Source organism: Festucalex cinctus, chromosome 1 (assembly GCF_051991245.1).
Source record: "Festucalex cinctus isolate MCC-2025b chromosome 1, RoL_Fcin_1.0, whole genome shotgun sequence".
Taxonomy (NCBI): domain Eukaryota; kingdom Metazoa; phylum Chordata; class Actinopteri; order Syngnathiformes; family Syngnathidae; genus Festucalex; species Festucalex cinctus.
Genome location: NC_135411.1, coordinates 39,736,859 through 39,755,035, shown reverse-complemented (window position 1 = coordinate 39,755,035; position 18,177 = coordinate 39,736,859). Strand labels below are relative to the sequence as shown.

Below are 18,177 nucleotides of genomic sequence, written 5' to 3'. Positions count from 1 at the left end.
ATTAGCTAGCTCCCTTCTATGGCGTTAGATTTGTGCCACAATTCCGCAAGCGTAATGGGAAGTACCGTGTGCAAAAGGCGTGTTTCGTGCGTACCAAAAATGTGTTTCGTACGTGCAAAAAATGTGTTTCGTGCGTACAAAAAATGTGTTTCGTGCGTACAAAATGTGTTTCGTGCGTACAAAAAATGTGTTTCGTACGTACAAAACAGTCCTCGCGCACGCTTGCTACATCTCTCCTCTACACGTACAAAACTTTGATTTACGCTTCGATGCAAGGGGTGAGGCGTAATAATTGTGCCACAATTCTTAACCAATCAGGAGTCGGACAAGAGAGCAAATCTTGATTGGCTGTTTAATATCCAATCAGGCAGAACTTTGACAACGTGTCGTCATGCCGCGTTGCATCATAGGTGTTTCTTTGATTTTGTTGTTGTTGTTGTTTACTAGAACTCGGTGCTTTCCTGTTTGTATTTTTATCTGCATTTCTGCTGACTTTTATTTACTTAACAAAAGTTTTGTTATGTTACGGGATGAAGCAGCTCCAAACTGCTTTCCTGCTTAGCGGAAGAAGTAGGGAAAACAAGTTTTAGCACACATGGGGATGTTGGATGACGGCAGAAAATAGAAGAAAAAAAAAAAAGAGAAGAGGCTAACCTGCTACTTACGTTTTCATTATGGTAAGTTACAAAATACTGTATTGTATTTAAGTCAGTAAATTCTATAGTTTTCGCCTTTGTTGACGTTGTATAAGGAGTGTGTATATATATATATAATTAATTATACTGTACAGAAATGATATCTGTTGTCTCAAAAATATTTAATAGTGTCTTATTTGCTGATGACAACTCTCTACTACTGTTCAGGAGAATACCTGAAGCAGCTTCTGACTACTGTGGAGCATGAATTAAATACAATAAAATTTGGTTTGACATGAACAAATTATCATTAAATTTAAATAAAACCAAGTTCATAGTTTTTGGCACTAGACAAATCACTCATCAAGTCAAAATTATGGTGAATTACATCGAAATAGAAAGGGTGAATGAAAATAAATTTCTTGGAGTAATTATTGATGATAAAATGTGTTGGAAGTCACACATAGAAAATGTCAAAAGGAAAATGTCAAAAATCATCGGGATACTCTATAAGGATGTCCTGAGTAAGAAATCATATACATTATATTGCTCATTATTATTACCATATTTGACTTATTGTGTGGAAATCTGGGGAAATGCATATAAAACAAATAACAACCCTGTTTTCAAATTGCAAAAAAAAGAGCCATAAGAATTATTAATCGATCAAAATATACAGATTCAACACATCCAAAATTAAATTAAATGACATTTTATGACTTCGTTGAGTTTAAAATAGCACAAATAATGTATAAACGTACACCAATCTACTGTGCCACAGTACTCAGAAGCTATTTTAAATTAGAGAGAGTCCTTATGACATAAGGGGTGCAAGTGTCTACAAAAAAAAAATAAATAAAAAAAAATAAGAACAAATATTAAGCAAATGTGTGTTTCTGTAAGAGGTGTTAATTTGTGGAATCATTTTGGTTATGACTTGAAGATGCAAGTCAATTGCTAAGTTAAAAAAATGTTTAAAAGTAAAGTTCAAGAGCATTATTTAAATAAGACATGAGCTAGTAAAACTGCAGAAATGTATTGTTTTTTTGAGTGTAATGAAAATTGTATACGTGAGTATGAGGATGTATTATTATTGTGTATGCCTATGAAATTCATGTCCATATGCTTTTGACAAATGTACACAGTCTATTTGTTAAAGTGTAATTGTTTACACGAGCAGGATTACTCATTTTTTTTTATTGGAATGTATGAATTTAATGTCTTAATAATGACATAAGTTAAAAGATACAAAGAATTAGGGGTAGGACTAGATAAGTTTTTAACTTCTTCCTACTCCCTTTGGACATGTAAACCATCACTAATGATTGCTATGGGTTTCTTCTTTCTGTAAATTTTTATTTGCTACTTGTTTATGTTTATATGTTTAATAAACAAACAAGCAAACAAACTGGACAAAATCAACACTACTGCCTTTTATAGAAATGTCATGGAACCCTGCAAGCCAGGACCCACACTACTCTTTTCCTACAGGTAATTTAAAATACTTAGGCATAAAACTCTCATCTAAATTAACTGAATTAATTCATTAAACTTTACTCCACTACTTGATAGCATCCGCAGAGACCTGGAGCGCTGGAATAATCTTCCAATCTCTTTAATTAATAGGACAAATATCCACCATAAAAATGAAAATTTTTACCCAAAATGAATAACCGGTATCTCTTTTCAATGATTCTATTCAAACCTACGTCTAACTGGTTCCAGTTGCTGGACTCGGCCATTACAAAATTATATTGGAAATAATCATTTAAAAAAAAAAATGCAAAGATTAATCTATCACAATGGAGGACTCGTTAGCACGTCCGCCTCCCAGTACTGAGGACGCAGGATCAAGTCCAGGCTCGCGCCTTGCTGGGTGGAGTTTGCATGTTCTCCCCGCTCCTGCGTGGGTCTGCTCCAGTCTCCTCCCAAAGACAAAGGGGTCCAGTTATTATTAATACCCGAAGACAGTACTTTGCTACATATATTTGATGCTACCGTACTGTAATGGCACAGCACTGATGCCACCAGTTAATAGTCTTTGTGATAACTGCTGGCAAGTATTATCATTGAAAACATTTACAGTACATATCACTGGCGACGGGCCTTGTACTACCAAAATAGTAACTTTTCATGAAACCCCCCAAAACAGTATGTTTGTTCTAGTGTTGTTCCGATACCGTTTTTCGGCCCCGGATTCCGATATGGATACTCAGCTTTGCAGTATCGGCCGATACCGATACCATACCAATACTTAAGGCTTTTTTTTCCTCAACACGAAAAAGCTGTCCTGCTATTGGTTCAGAGCATTCAAGGGCCAATAGGATATCTTAGATCGTCATGCAGTGAACATGTCACATTCCAGTGAATATCATGCACGAGCAAGACACAAAATGCTGCATCCAAAATCCTATATTAGCGTTGGAATTAATGGTATCGGCATGTTACTTGTGAGTAGTCACCAATACCGATACCACTGTTTTAATGCAGTATCGGCACCTCTGCCGATACCAGTATCGGTATCGGAACAACACTAGTTTGTTCAACCATTAACATAACATAATCAAAGACAGCAAGCCATTTTCAGAACTTTAGATTGGTCAATAATTTGTTTAAAAAAAAAATGTAAATAAAATGAATAACAACAATATCCACACTTGTGGAGTGAACGAAAGTACAGATTTTTGAAAAAATATGAAATTCACCAAATTATGATTTATGCGGTTCATCAAAATGTGCATGAGAATATTTATTTAGTCACAGGGCATGTAAAGGGCATGTAAAATAAAATGTTTACTAATGTGCTTAATATTGTAACTTTGTAGACACACAACAAAGCATACAATATAGACTAAAGTTTGGTAGATTTTCTTCTCTTTTGTTGAGTCAGCCTTAGGTCAGTTCCTTTCTTCTTTGCAGTATTTCTGTAAGGACAAAATACAAAGTTGGCTTAAAAGAATAATTGACTTGTAGATGTCAAAAAAAGGACAGGAAAAGCACCACACCTTTTTTTTTTTAATTTAATATAATTTTATAATAAGAACCGGGTCCCATTTTTCACGTGAAGAAAAACCTTAATAAGAGCATTTGAAGACCAACACATCAAATGTATACTTTTTCTTTCTTTATCTGAATAGAAGCCATGAAGACATCCTAACTTCTGATCATGTGCATCAACTGTTTTGTTCGTTCTTTAATTAGTTGGGATTTTACAAAATTATAAATGAACCGAAGAACGTTGTCCTTGGCCCTCAACATAACTTTTCTTTGTCGTTTATTCCACAAATTCAACTTGATAAATGAATAGTAATTGTTTTACTTGGGGTTGGCTCAGACTGGAACCTACATACAGTTTAACACGACACGGACAAATAATGATCTACAGAACATCTCAATTCATGCTGCACCATGACAACAGTTGGTTTACCTATTGTCCTGGACCTCACTGGTAGAATCCGGCAGTTCTTTTCTCCTGGTTTCAGGAAGAAGGAAAGCTAGAGCTGCACTGAACACTGTGAGGCTGCTGAAAATGATGATGGGTATGGACACGTGGTATACGGCCAACATGTTGACCAGTGGAGCCAGCAGTCCGGCTGCTCTCATCGCTATGCCCCCGAAGCCAACAGCTGTTTGCCTGAGGAGAATAAATTAACCATCATTCTGTGGCAATCTGCATTGTCAAACGTACTGTTTTCCCAAATAATTCATTGTAACACAAAACTGTGCCAGACTGCAGTCTACACAAGTGTACAAATTTACGTTGTTGTTAGTCACTGTGCCCGTTATTAACTCATTCACTCCCAGCCATTTTCACAGAAGCAGTCCCCTTCGCTCCCGGCTGTTTTACTGGATTTTGACTGATTTTGCAAGGCCCACAGAATATTGTGTTTTATTGCTATAAAAGCATGGAACCTATCAAAAGAAAGATTAAAGTCTCTTCTTTCATCAGGAAAAAAAGTATGTTTCTATCTGTTTCCGTTTTGCAGCAATTAGCATTAGAAGAGAACTAAGTTTCATCAGTTTTTGCAAATCTATTTAAAATTGTAAGTAATTGAGCTTTTTTTCCTAGAGAGCCCTGGTTGATCTCCTTTGCTCTGCTGCCACCTGCTGGCCGTTTGTGTAATAACAACCATTTCTGCAACCGTTCTTTGCGGTTTAGAGGCTGCATCAAAGCCTTCTGTATGCTCTAGCATACAAAAAACAAAAAAACGTATAAATACGTCTTTGGGACACTTAGAGCATTAAAAAACGTATTTATACGTTATTGGGAGTAAATGAGTTAATCAACAGACATGTTTAATATAGAATATAGGTGGCACACTGAATTCTATTGGAATTTATATATTTTTTTTAATTATTTTTATTTATTTTATTTTTTTACATTTTTCTGTCTTTAGGCTGAAACTGAATACAAACATCCCAAAAAGGTAAAAAAAAAAAAAGTGAAAAAATGGGGAAGAAAATTGAACATGTTTTTCACATAGCAGTGACAAATTACATAAACATATGCAATGTTCTAAAGCTTGGCAGCTTACTATTGATGAGGAAAAATATACCTGTTCCTTTCGCCCCAAATCAATTTTTTCATCTGTGACCCTGGACAGGATAAACAGTATAGAAAACCTTGCTATTTTGCTTACCTAACTGAAGTTGGAAACAGCTCTTGAGAGTAGACCATACATACTGACGTAGCCCCATTCAGAAAGAACTTGCCTGTTGTTACTAGAGCTATAATTACAACTGCATTGTCTGGAATGAGAATTTAAAAACCTGTGTTTGTAAACAATATCCATGCTACAAAAGAATATTTATGGGAGGGAATAGCAAATTACCTTGTGAGAAAGCCAGGGTCAAGAAGCAAACAAAGCCACCAGTAAGAAGTGTTAAAATGAGGGATATTTTTCTCCCCAGCAATTCCAAAATCCAAATGCAGAGGAGGTGTACTGGTATTTCTGCGATGCCAAAGATGAACTGAACCAGAAAGATGTCCAAACCAAATTTACCCACATTGAGTATAAGACAGAAGTAGCCGAGATTTATTGAAAACCTGAAAAAAATAAAATACAATAAAAGGTCAAAATTGACATGTTAAAAGAGCAGTCTTCTTTTGCTGCATATAAAATGTCATCAGTCATATAAGGGCAGAAAATATAGTGAAAACTGCAGGGGTCCTAAAATAGAAGCCTGTGGAACACCATGGCAGAAAGTATGTCGGGTTTGTATTTTGAAAGTGTTGCTTCTTATGTTGTTGCGTTGAAGGTGCAAGCAAAGAGCTACGACTTGCTTCTACAGTGTTGCGTACTCAGCAAAATTTATGCTAGATTTATACAGATATGGAACAAATATATCCAAATAACTGCTCAGTCAACGTCATTAAATAACTGCGAAATCAAACTCAAAATATGTTTACTAAGCAAAAGTCACTAAACCATAATGTATACAGGCGTAATAGAGTTGTGGTAATACATATACAGTATTCTGGTTTGTTTGTTCCATCCATCCATCCATTTTCTTGACCGCTTATTCCTCACAAGGGTCGCGGGGGGTGCTGGCGCCTATCTCAGCTGACTCTGGGCAGTAGGCGGGGGACACCCTGGACTGGTTGCCAGCCAATCGCAGGGCACATGAACAACCATCCACACTCACAAGCACACCTAGGGACAATTCGGAGCACCCAGTAAACCTGCCATGCATGTCTTTGGAATGTGGGAGGAGACCGGAGTACCCGGAGAAGACCCACGCGGGCACGGGGAGAACATGCAAACTCCACCCAGGAAGGCTGGAGCCTGGACTCGAACCGGAGTCCTCAGAACTGGGAGGCGGATGTGCTGGTTTGTTTGTTTTTTAATTGGAATTCTTATAAAGTCCTTTTCTTGAATGCTCAAAGTGTATTTTTTAAATATTGTTTTACATTTGTTTCTGTATTTAATATTAACTGAATATAAAGATTATGTATGAGGTGAGATCTTTTTATAAACCCGGTATGGGTTTCCTGATTTCTCCTGCACAAAAATTATTTCAATATTACAAGTGCTTTTATATTGTCTTTTTGTCTATGTGTGAATAAATGAAAATGAAATGAAGCGTTTTAGACTTTTTGCATTGGGTGTATTATAATTGTCAATATGTATCACTGTCAAATAGGGAGTTGAATGACTTCTGTTTTTTTTGTATTTGACGCTAACATCAAGATAATTGATGACCATGACAGATAATTTAAAAAATAATTTTAAAGAAAGACCTAAATATACAAAAATAGCAGTCTTCCTTAAAATTGCATACATTTTATGGCTATGTTCTATTCTTTTAATTTCTAGTTCCTGATTATAAACCGGCCACAAGAGGGTGGCCAATACTAATTCTGCCGATGTCGTGAGTATGATACATCAAAATAAGGCCGGGCATCGGCCAAATACCGATACCGGGTATTGGTACTCGCCCATCCCTAATCATTTTTTTCCAGTCTAGCCATAAACCACATAAAACATATTTAGACAGATGAGGGCAAAAACTGCATTTTAAGTCGTGCTTCACCTACCATGAAAAACACACAATGAACAAATATTTCAGCAAGATTGGTGTGGTAAAAACGATACTCATTGCTCCAGTTTGTGTTTCTTCTTTCTCATCTCCCTGTAAATGTGTGATGGAAGAGGGGAACAAATCATTAAACTCTGGGGTAAAAGTCACACTTTTGCTTAACTGTGTTTGCAATCAAAACTCACCAAGCAGTCAAGCATATTCTCGGGAATTTCCTTTTTATTTATTGTTGCAACTTTCCTGATCAACCTCTTTGATTCCTCGATTCTTCCTTGACTCAACAACCATCTCACAGATTCCGGAATCCACCTTTAATAATATCAAATATTGGAGTAACTTGGCTGCCGAAAGGTTGAATTGGACAGAATTGTTTCACATTTCAGTAGGCCACATACCAAATATAGATGGAAACGATAGCATAGACTGCTGCCAGCCCATATTGTATTATTCTCCAGTTCCGAATTTCATAGACAAGACCAGCCAAGACACATTGTCCCAGAGCAGCAAACATTTGGCACAAACAGGAAGCATATGATCTTTTGGTCATCCCTAACCACTCTGTAGCTGATTAGAGGGGAAACAATATGCATCTTGTTTATTTAGAGAGCACACATGAGGTTTGCTACCACTTTTTTCATTAACCATACCTAATACAGTAGAGTTAATTCTATATCCTGCAAGACCAACTCCAACCAGGAAATGTGCAATGATGTAAACGTAGAAATTTGGAGATGTGCCAGACACAACATTGCATATGAACAGCATTACTGCTGGTATCTGTGTGGTTTTCAGACGGCCAAATCTAAAATTGACAATTAAAATAAAGTCTCTTAATATCATTCAGACACATGGTCAAAAGTTAGACAATAAGATATTGTTTTAATAAACAGCACTCCATGAAGACCCAGTAAGGAAAGTAAGTATTGAAACCAAATCCACTTCTGGACCTCAGTTGAAATTATGGCCTGGCTTTGGCCCATCCCACAAAGTTTGAAGTGTAAAATTTTCCATTATGATTAAAGAGGAACTGAGAAGTCCAAATTGCAATTGCTGTCGCAGTGCTTCTGTCTATCGAGTGTATCGTAACTTACGGTTCAAGAATTGGCCCAAAAATAATAGAACCAAAGAGTATACCAGCCATGAAGATTGTCTGCACAACAGAAGGCATGTTGGATGTTTCACAAACGAGATCAAACTGCAACGCAAGAGTCACAGAATTAGCATGAATTGATAATTGGTAACAACACAGCCGCATACAATCACTTACATCAGTGACTATCGTGGCTTCATATTTTGTGTCCGAGTATATCCAACCATTCTGGCACAGTGTGGTCTTATTGAGTCCATGCTCCCTGATGGTTTCGATGTCCCAGTCCACTGGAACAAACATGTGACACCTGCTGAAAGAACCATTGTGCTCCCGAGGAATGGTCAGGTTCAGCTGCTCATCCAACGTCAGGTTAGGCGCAGCTTTGAGAATCCAGCCTGTGTTACAGTGCCGATCTGGATCTGACTGGATGAAAAGAAAACTAGAAAAACACACTGGCAGTAAGACATTTGGAAAGGTTAGTGCAAAAAGAATAAGCTTCTGAAAATGTCCAAATTCTCCTATGGTTGTCAGAATCTCTCCAAACCCCATTGTTTGGCATGTGAGACCAAGTGCAAGATTGCTGTGTTAAGTTTCAGGCAACTGAATATTTAACACTCAATGAGTTAATGTTTGATTGACAGTACTGTAAATATTTGTGGGTTTAAATAAGAAATGTTAAGGTTGTGGTGGTGGTTGGGGACCCAAGTGCAGGGGAGTAGGAGGTGAAGTCAAAAATGGATTTTCTATAATTAAAAAAACAAACAAACAAGGAGGCAAACTTGGTACTGGCCGGTAACAAAAACAACAAAGTCCAAGAAGGCAAGTGAGACGAGACAGGGGTGGGGTGGGGGTTGGTGGGATGACAGGAGGGAACAACAATCAATCGACATAGACAGAGGGGAAACACGAGACTAAGGCCCTGTTCACACGTTCCTCAAACAAATCTTGTACAGACAGAAACGTTTCAAGACATTCGAGTGTCCAAAAGAAGACGCCAAAGACGTATAACGTCTGTAATATATTTGCCAAGTCTGGAGTGGCGCTATCGCACAGCCACAGGGAGTTAACGGAAAGCGTAGAAGAAGAATCAGCGACGAGGACAAACCACTGATCTGAATAGGCAATAAGCCAAGACTTTTGAAGCCGCGAGGCCGCTATATTACTCCTTCCAAGACACATTTCTCAATATACGATCCTATACAGTTACAGTTTCGAAACTGGAGAACATTTGAGACAGTACTCAGTAGAAACAGTATGATTTATGATGTTTTAAATTTGTTAAAAATAAACAAAAGGACTTCAGACATTTTACAACTTGCCTTAATTACATGTATAAATTATAAGAGTAATGATGTTTAAAGGAGGAAGTTTGTATTATTTTTTTTAATTAAAGAATTATAAATCTAATTGAACAAAAGATGACTCAGGCAAATCTAATATTGGGGTCTAGGAACTGAGCGATAAAAGAAAAAGGGATCTACAAAGTAGTTTATAGGCTACAGGAGTTTGCTCGCGAGATTGGTCGGGCCCCAAAGCTGCAGCTTAGTCTGCCTAGAGGCTAGGCTCTGACTTGTATGAGGTAGAAATTTGATTTTGACATATAGGTAAGCTGTTTTGGGAGAGATATGAGCTTTTGCAGATGATCCATGGTGTGCAAAATCATCCAAGTTACTTTTGGCAAAAAGCACTACGAAGTGAATACAGATGAGCCAAAGCAATTGAGAAGGATCTTTGCAGTTGACAGTACTGACTCTTTGTTTGGGAAAGGAACTTGGAGTGACACATTTGTGACTAGTTTTGGGATAGATATGTGCTTTTGCTAATGAACTGATAGGTCGTGCAAAAATGTGCGTCTGTTTGGCCAATTGAGCTGGCAGTTTTGAAAATGTCATTTCAGTTTGAAGAAATGTGCCACACCTGTGGAGAAAAACTGTAAGTCAAGGCAAACATGTCTGTTCAGAATCAATGTATTAATAAGTCTGCTTTATTCATTTAGTTATCAATTGATTATAGTGCTCATGGAACAAGCTCAATTTTTGTATGCATATAAGGCCCTTGATTTTAAGCTCTATCTACTAACACCATGAATCATTTTTTAGAGTGCATAGTGCTTTCTTCTGGATTATATTTTGTTTTAAAGATGGGTTGTCAGTTGGACTTGTTAATGCAATTTTCGTAACATTAAAACGTCATTGCCACAACTCAGTCCACCAACAGAGCATAGGACGGAGTTATGATAAGTGTTCAAAATTGTTTTTGTTTTTATCCTATAGCAAACGAAATGTGTCTCGGTAAATATCAACATGAGCAACAATTAGCCACACATAATTCCATTGCTGTTTATTGATCAACATTTCTGACAGGCAATAATAGTTACTATGGTTCCCCTCATGACAGTCATTATTAACGATTTTGAATTTGTTTACGTTTTAGTAGTTTGAGTGGAGGGTCAGAGTTGGAGGTTTTGGTGCACTTATGGACGGGAGATAAATGATTGTAGTGGTACCAATGCAAGTGAAAGAAGAATGACACATAAGGATAATGAGGGAGAAAGTTTTATGGTGACTACAGTGTCGATAAGACAATCGCTACATGGAAACAGATGGCATACAATGGAGACAGACAAAGGCATATAGTGTGCATGTGAGTTGAAGTCATCAGTGTAAAATGTATACAAAGGCTAGGGGAGTGACTAAATAACAGGAAGTAGGGTGGATGGTGCTCATATATATATATATATATATATATATATATATATATATATATATATATATATATATATATATATATATATATATATATATATATATATATATATATATATATATATATATATATATATATATATATATTTATATATATATATATTTATATATATATATATGTGTGTGTGTATATAAATATATAAATAACGATGGGTGAGGATGGATTGTTGAATAATAACAATGCTTTGTGACTATAGGTTTGCTCAAGGCAGCTTTAAATGCAGCAGCCTTTGTGGTTTTGATACCACACTTTTCTTATTTTCAATTCTTATTGAGAAGTTTTCCAGAAAAAAAAGAACTTTAACCTTGGGTTTTGAAGATAGCATATATTTCTCAATTATTTTTATATCTCCAAATATTTCTGACACTGACACTTAAGCTGGGTGGGCCACACTTTTCATGGCCTACCTTGGAGAGTGTGAAGGAAGTACAGCCTCAGATTATATGAGAAAGGGATACATTGTTGAATGAGACCTAAAAAAAAAATAAAATACAACTGTTTCCCCATTCTCCTCATAAAACATTGACAATTTTATGTTGTATATGTCATGTTCAAGACATGTCAAAACCGCAGAAAGAGAAAGTAGACAAAAAGACCACATTTGTTAAATGTCTTCAGTGCATGACAAGAAACAGACACAAGCTCATTTGCAACATGTAAGCAGGAAGTCAGTGAAAAAAAATGTTTTAAATCACTCAGCAGAAAGAAACATTAAAATCTTTTTTTTTTTTTTTCGCCTCAATGTGGCATTGTGAGCCAGAGAGGATTCCACAGCAATGTCAGCAGCTATGTGAGGTTGTACTCACAATAGGCAGAGTTGTGCTTTGAGCTAAATTCAAATAACATGCAGCGATAGCATGTACTCATTTCATCCATCGTTACGTTAAAAAACAAACATAAAATAATGATAAATGTTACGCCAATCGATATTTTTTGAGGACTGAAATACTGCTGCCATACTTTGCCACTGTAGCTACAAATTGTGTCTATTTTTTTCAAATGGAGTGCCTGTGATTGGAATAGTGTTACATGCATGTTTGCACTTGTTTTCTTACATTCCAGAAGCATACAGTTGCTCGTGCCGTCTTTTGCCAAGACTGTCAAAGACAGTTACCGAGAAGATGAACTAAAAGTTTTAGCTTATATTTTGCTGTGGAAATTTCATCTTTGGAAGCGTACGTTTAGAGTAGCAAACAATAAGAATGTGAGCAGAATGTGGGGTCAAAATAAACAACACAGTAACACAGGAGGGTGTTTTGCAGCATTAAATTTGACCATATTCAAAGCCTTTGTGGTCAATAAAAGATAATGAATAATGAACACATAATTGATTAAAATAAACATTTAAATTATAAACATTCATATTGGTAGTGCCTATTGCGCTGGTGGCAGGAAAAAAAGACCAGAGTAGAGTACAAAAAAAAAAGAAAAAACAATCATTCTTTACATGTGGCTTGAATTTTCTATTGCCATTCCTCTTCTCGGCAATTTCTGTGCAGCATTTTTACAATGACAGCCATCACAATCAATGTGTTTTACATTTGCACATTCTTTCTTTTGCCCTTTGCAAGCAATACATTTTTTGTCGACAGCTTCCCAGAATTATATAATTGGGGTGTGGGGGGGACGGATGTTTTCCAAATTTCGCATTACTCTGCATTTTTATTGGGATGATTAATGTAGATGTTTCCTTTCAACAAGTATTTCTTAGCCGCTATTTTTGCCCGTTTCCAACGTGACTGTAAAGCAGTAATTGCCAAAGTTTATCTGAATTTTTGGAAGTCTAAGTCAGTATTTTTTATTTTTTTTTGTGGTAATATTTCAAAAAATAATGTAAGTATGAGCAACAGAAACAAATACAGTAACATGCAATCAGGAAGTGCCCTAAAATAAAACAGTAGAGTAGAAATGAAAAATAAACAACACAATAACACAGGAGGCTGCAGTCACTGGCTGTTGTAGCACAATAGAATCCAACATTATGGGCTCTATTTTCGTAGCTGGTGCATGCGGAAATCTTGGCGAAAGATCATTGCGCCTGCTTGCTATTTTGGCAGCCCGCTCTGCATCATGCTGGGCTTTCTGGCACAGCAAGGGAATGTCCTTGAAGATACGCCCTGCCGGCGGAATGACAATTTGGTAGCAGAAAGTCGCCGTAAAGGATGCACTTGCTCGGAACACGTCTAAATAGCGGCACAGGTAGTCTAACGTAAATTTGGTGAATTTAATTAAAGCACAGGTAAACAGACAAACAGGATGCATGGATGTCAGATACGTTTCATTCATAAATATGACAAACCATTTGAATCATTGAAATTTGTAGAAATCAATTCATTAGACACATGATTATTCTTCTAGTTTTTAGATCATCCTACTGAGTGTACCACATTTAAAGGGAACGAGAGGGGCCACTTTGATTGGAGGCGAATGACACGGGGTCCATTTCACAAAGCATGTTCACCAAACACTGAGACTCACCCTGAACAGTGAGTTGACATACACTGAGAGAGGAAATTCTGCATTTTCGGTCCCAGGACAGCTGATTTGAGGTAGTTTTATCAATGCAGAGTAGTTTCACCTGGACTTAGCATTGCACTAAAAAGATCACATCAATGGAGCCCCAATTCAACGAGTCACCATGGCAACAGGTAAGTTCTGCGGTCGCAATTTATTTATTTATTTTTAACCCTCTCAACTGGAAATCTTAATGCGATCATATGGCGAATTTGAACATGTCTTTAGAAAAAAAGTGCAACACTGCAGCAGCTCCTCATAGAGGAAGGCGGCTTGGGAAAACATTGAGTGTCGGGTCAATGCGTAAATTTAAATGTAGTCCTTTGCACTCACAATAATATTACAGGGGAAACCTGAATTGTACCTCATTAATTCATTTCATTTAGGTGCGATACTGTGGGGGAGAGGCGCACTTGACTGAAGATGAAATATAAAAACATTATTCAAATGGTTATAAGAAAAAAATATGGAGTGCAACATACAATATATGTTGCGATGTGAGCGCATATGACTATGTCTGGTAATGTTGAAAATGTTGCAAATGAAATGTCATGTGCGGCTGAAAGGAAGCGGAGACAGAGAAAAACTCGAGGTTCATTATGAAAAACCTGCTAGCGACCAGGTTACTACATGTAAATCCTGATACTACGGTACTACGGTAACTGACCAAGCGCTTAAATGACCTTTTTGTGAAACAGGCTAGAGTTCCCTCTTTTCCCTCTGGTTTCAGTTACCTCCCTTTCTGAAACGAGTTTCCCACTTTTCAGGGTTTCTTTACCCAGAGTTCCCATTAAACCTGCTTTGTGAACTAGACCCACGGGCTGAATTTATGCCCAAGGCGCAAACCAGCCTTTCTTGCATGCGTCTGCGAAATTGGCAACACCAGGCACCTGTACAAATTTAGACCGCGCCTCACCGAATTTGCACATCAAGAAAATAGAGCCATAAATGTAATCACAGTTGCAAAACATGCAATTTCAAATGGTAGATGACCAAAGCGATATTTGCCCCTTTATAATTTGTTTCTTTCCAACTTCTTTTTCTTGACAATACGGTTTGTAGTGTCAGCATAATGGAAATCTGTGTTTCATTCTACTATCTTTTCTTCAAATGTTTCTAAACAAAACACCCATTATTAGGCATGATCAATTATTATCTCGTGTGAGCCAGCCTCTGAGTAACTTGTTTCGAAACAAGAAAACCAGGTTTGAAGGGTAGAATGGATTTTGGTTTGGAATAAGGGCTGTGGATAGAGTCTATTGGTGAAATTATAATACAAAAAAGGACAAACTACTGTGAAAAAGTACAGGTATGTCGACGCTAAACATATACTGTGCCACTTATATCCAGGTGATCTTGAATTTAATCAACAAAGATATAACTAAAACCTAATAAAACAATTTTCATTGTCATGTGTAAGTTGGTGAAAGTCTTTCTGCTACTTTTGTTGTCCTTCAGTGGTTGTTGTGTGCCATTATGTGTTTTATATTTATCACTGACATCTAACAGGCTTTTTGCCTGAGAGACTTGTAGGAGTGCATCGGGAGTGGAAAATGGGGATAAATCTAAATGGTGATCCACTATTTCTCCTCCGTTAAAGGCAATGCGGTATCATAGTGTTTTTCATTCTAATTCAGAAATAATAGTGAGACTGAATGAACCTCATACACTCGAGGACAAGATGCATCAGTGGGCCTTATATTTGATATACCAGTACACATTAAGTCCGCAGAGGGTTACATTATGCCCCACTTCATCAGAACCATCCCTTGTGATGTCTTTGTATGTTTTCAACTACTATTTGACTTTGTATATGGTAAAATACAGCATCCCTTTGCTTCGACCCATCCAGTTCTGCTCCATTTCTCTAGACACATTTGTTTTTTTTGCTCATTTTAAATAGACATTCCATACGATCATGTGACTCATGATGTTTGTTGTAAGGTCATGGAGATGATGAATGAAAACCTCTTGAGGTGCTCAGTCATTGGACGTTGATCAGAAGTTTGCAGCAGAATGTGAACTATGTGAAGCATCCAATACATTAGTGAGCAGGTCATGTGCTTTTTTCAATAGCGAGTGAATGTGTTTTTCTTGTGAAATGTTCTAAAGTGAGATTTTTTTGATTTTTTTTATTGGGAGTGGGAGGAGTGCTTGCTTCCAGCTTCTCTTTGAGGACTGAGAAAAGATCAGCTCTTCCCAGAGCTTGAAATAAAATCTTTTCCCTTTTCCAGTCCGTCACTTGGGACTGATGGCCAAAGCAGAAAGGAGGAAAACAGGATTGAAAGGATGGGCAGAATCAAGGACAGAGGAGATATCCCGCCTCTTCAAAGTATTCTTTTCAGGGATGTGACTGTGTCCCATTGGTTGTGGAGAGAAGTCTGGTCTGGTCTTTCCCTGACCCTTGCCTTTGCAAGATGCTGCCGCCTCCACTCGCTGCATCCGCTGCACGCTCCTTCTCGCAGCGATCGGATCCGCTTTCAGAACGCTTGGAATTCTGACGTGAAGGTGTGCTGGGCTGGCGGGAGGGTTTGCCGTTCTTCTCATCTGAAGGGTGAAAGGTCAAATTTAACAGAAAAGAGATGGGACCAAGAATATACCCATGGGTACATACAGCTTTGAGTTTTTGTGCATTACACACCAGCCAGTGCCTGCACAGAAGGCTGATCATGAGTACTAAGGAGCTGAGCTTGGATGGTTTCCACCACCCTCTTGAATCTGCGACTCGGACCTGGAAAAAAGAACCACAGTGTCATGATTATCGGCCGGTTGTAAGTTTTACAACATCATCAAGGACAACTTCATTTAACCTGGAAATTGTTGCTGGTGGGAAAAACGTGCAAACTGAATTTTACCAAGGTAAACTGAAAAGTTCTCCAAAGGTTCTGGCGGTGGAAAAGCCCCTAAGTTCGCAGATGACACCGTGGTGGTGGGCTTGATCACGAGGAGTGACGAGTCGAACTACCGTGAGAAAATAAAGGTGCTGTAGGAGTGGTGCGCACAAATACTGAACCCCACCAAAACCAAGGAGATGATCATCGACCTGTGGAGCAAGTGGCCTCCTTTAAGTTCCTGGGAACGTATTTGCAGGCGGACCTCAAGTGGACAACTAACACCTCAACTGACTAAAACAGCCCAGCAGAGACTCCACTTTCTGGGGGTGCTGCAGAGGCACCATCGAGGAGAGACTTCTACAGGGCCACCATCGAGTCAATGCTGGCGTAATCCATCACGGTGTGGCTCGCTGCCTGCTCGGGGTCAGACAGAAAGACTCTGCAGAAAAGATCATTGGATGCCCTCTGCCCGCCTTGGAGAACATTGCCACCTGCCGTGCCTAAGCAGAGCACAGTGGATCGCTGCTGACACCTCCCACCCTGGTCACTTTCAGGTCCTTGAGGAGCAGAACCAACAAACTGAAAAATGTTCTTTTATCTGTGGGCGGTCACGACACTAAACTCCTCCCTCTGACTATTGCTGCTATTTACATTCTAAGTGCAATATAACTGTTAAACCTCACAAATTTTATACACTGACAAAATACTACTTTGCAATATTCTTCCATTACAATTGTGCAATATATTTATGTACTAAACATATATATATATATATATATATATATATATATATATATATATATATATATATATATATATATATACTTATATTTATATACAATTTTCTACACATAAACTGCAACACTTCAATACCTACGTACAATACTTTGTATACTTATGCTCTTTGATAATTTATATGCTTTTACATTTCTCTTTTTTACTAATAGTTTTTATATTTGTACTGCTTTTTTTAATGACATGACCACCGTTTTCAGTGGTGGCTGCTCTAATCTCGTCATGATGACAATAAAATGATTCCGATTCTGTGTTTTATATCAGTTTATATTAACATCTAAGCTTAACAAAGAACTCACAAAAATGTGAAAGGGTACAACCATCATTTTAATGACTGATTTAAAGAGTTTATCATCAGTTATCCTGATAAAATTATCAAAATTCGATTTGGTGCTCCGTAGGCTCGGCTCAAAATTATTTTAAATATTAAATTTGAGTCTCCTTCAATTAATGAGTCAATTGATTATTATTTAATAATTAACAATTATTAATTTAATAATCAATTGAACTGATTTACCCTTCAACAGGCAAATCTCTTCAACAGGGTACACACTACAGACGACTCACTTTCACCATTGTACCATCGGCGTTGCGTATGTAAAGAGTAATTTCCCTCCCTAATCTACTTCGAAAACTAACAACTGGAATTGTCTTAAGCACATTACAAATATCATTGATGTATACAAGAAATAATTTGAACCCCAATACTGACCCCTGGGGGACATCACTGGTAATGAGCAGTGATTATCACCCATCCATTTTCTTGACCGCTTATTCGTCATGGGGGGGGGGGGGGGGGCGTTGCTGGGTTTGGGTCTCGTTTGTGAAATGATATTTGCTGCCAGTTTTGTACAATGCAATTACTTTAGCAATTTTCATTTGGTTTGGGAAGTCTGGAATGATAAATTGCATATATACATTAATGGTTCAGAAATCCCATTAATTACCCATTAAATCAATGTCATATCAGTGCTGTTGTATTTAGTTGATGATTTGTTTTTAC

At 37.5% G+C, this 18,177-nt stretch overlaps 2 protein-coding genes across 4 annotated transcripts in view; both read right to left on the bottom strand.

The window, feature by feature from the left end:
- Positions 1-3,229: 3,229 nt before the first annotated feature.
- Positions 3,230-9,052, bottom strand: LOC144026697 (solute carrier family 22 member 13-like). Its single transcript, XM_077533645.1, has 10 exons — positions 8,443-9,052; positions 8,267-8,370; positions 7,823-7,977; positions 7,571-7,739; positions 7,361-7,484; positions 7,174-7,268; positions 5,468-5,682; positions 5,276-5,384; positions 4,063-4,269; positions 3,230-3,559 (listed from the first exon to the last, which is right to left on the bottom strand). Exons 1-10 carry the CDS (start codon positions 8,812-8,814, stop codon positions 3,487-3,489), a joined length of 1,623 nt encoding a protein of 540 aa, XP_077389771.1. The 5' UTR covers positions 8,815-9,052; the 3' UTR covers positions 3,230-3,486.
- A 3,230-nt stretch (positions 9,053-12,282) lies between these two features.
- LOC144027573 (serine/threonine-protein kinase BRSK1-like) overlaps positions 12,283-18,177 on the bottom strand; it is a 30,730-nt gene continuing 24,835 nt past the window's right edge. For all 3 annotated transcript variants that reach the window (XM_077535212.1, XM_077535223.1, XM_077535233.1), the window contains 2 exons: positions 16,187-16,276; positions 12,283-16,092 (listed from right to left, as the gene is read on the bottom strand). In XM_077535212.1, coding sequence (XP_077391338.1) covers positions 15,887-16,092; positions 16,187-16,276 — 296 coding nt within the window. In that variant the 3' untranslated portion in view covers positions 12,283-15,886. The remainder of the gene's footprint in view (positions 16,093-16,186; positions 16,277-18,177) is intronic.

What these genes read in the sequence shown, in the direction of transcription:
- LOC144026697 (XM_077533645.1), bottom strand. Translation starts at nt 8,814, where the DNA reads ATGGGGTTTGGAGAGATTCTGACAACCATAGGAGAATTTGGACATTTT. An exon ending in TTCATTGTGTGTTTTTCATG is followed by an intron (nt 5,683 to 7,173) that starts GTAGGTGAAGCA and finishes TATTTTTTTCAG; the next exon opens with GTTTTCAATAAATCTCGGCT. An exon ending in CTGTTTCCAACTTCAGTTAG is followed by an intron (nt 4,270 to 5,275) that starts GTAAGCAAAATA and finishes TATTCTCCTCAG; the next exon opens with GCAAACAGCTGTTGGCTTCG.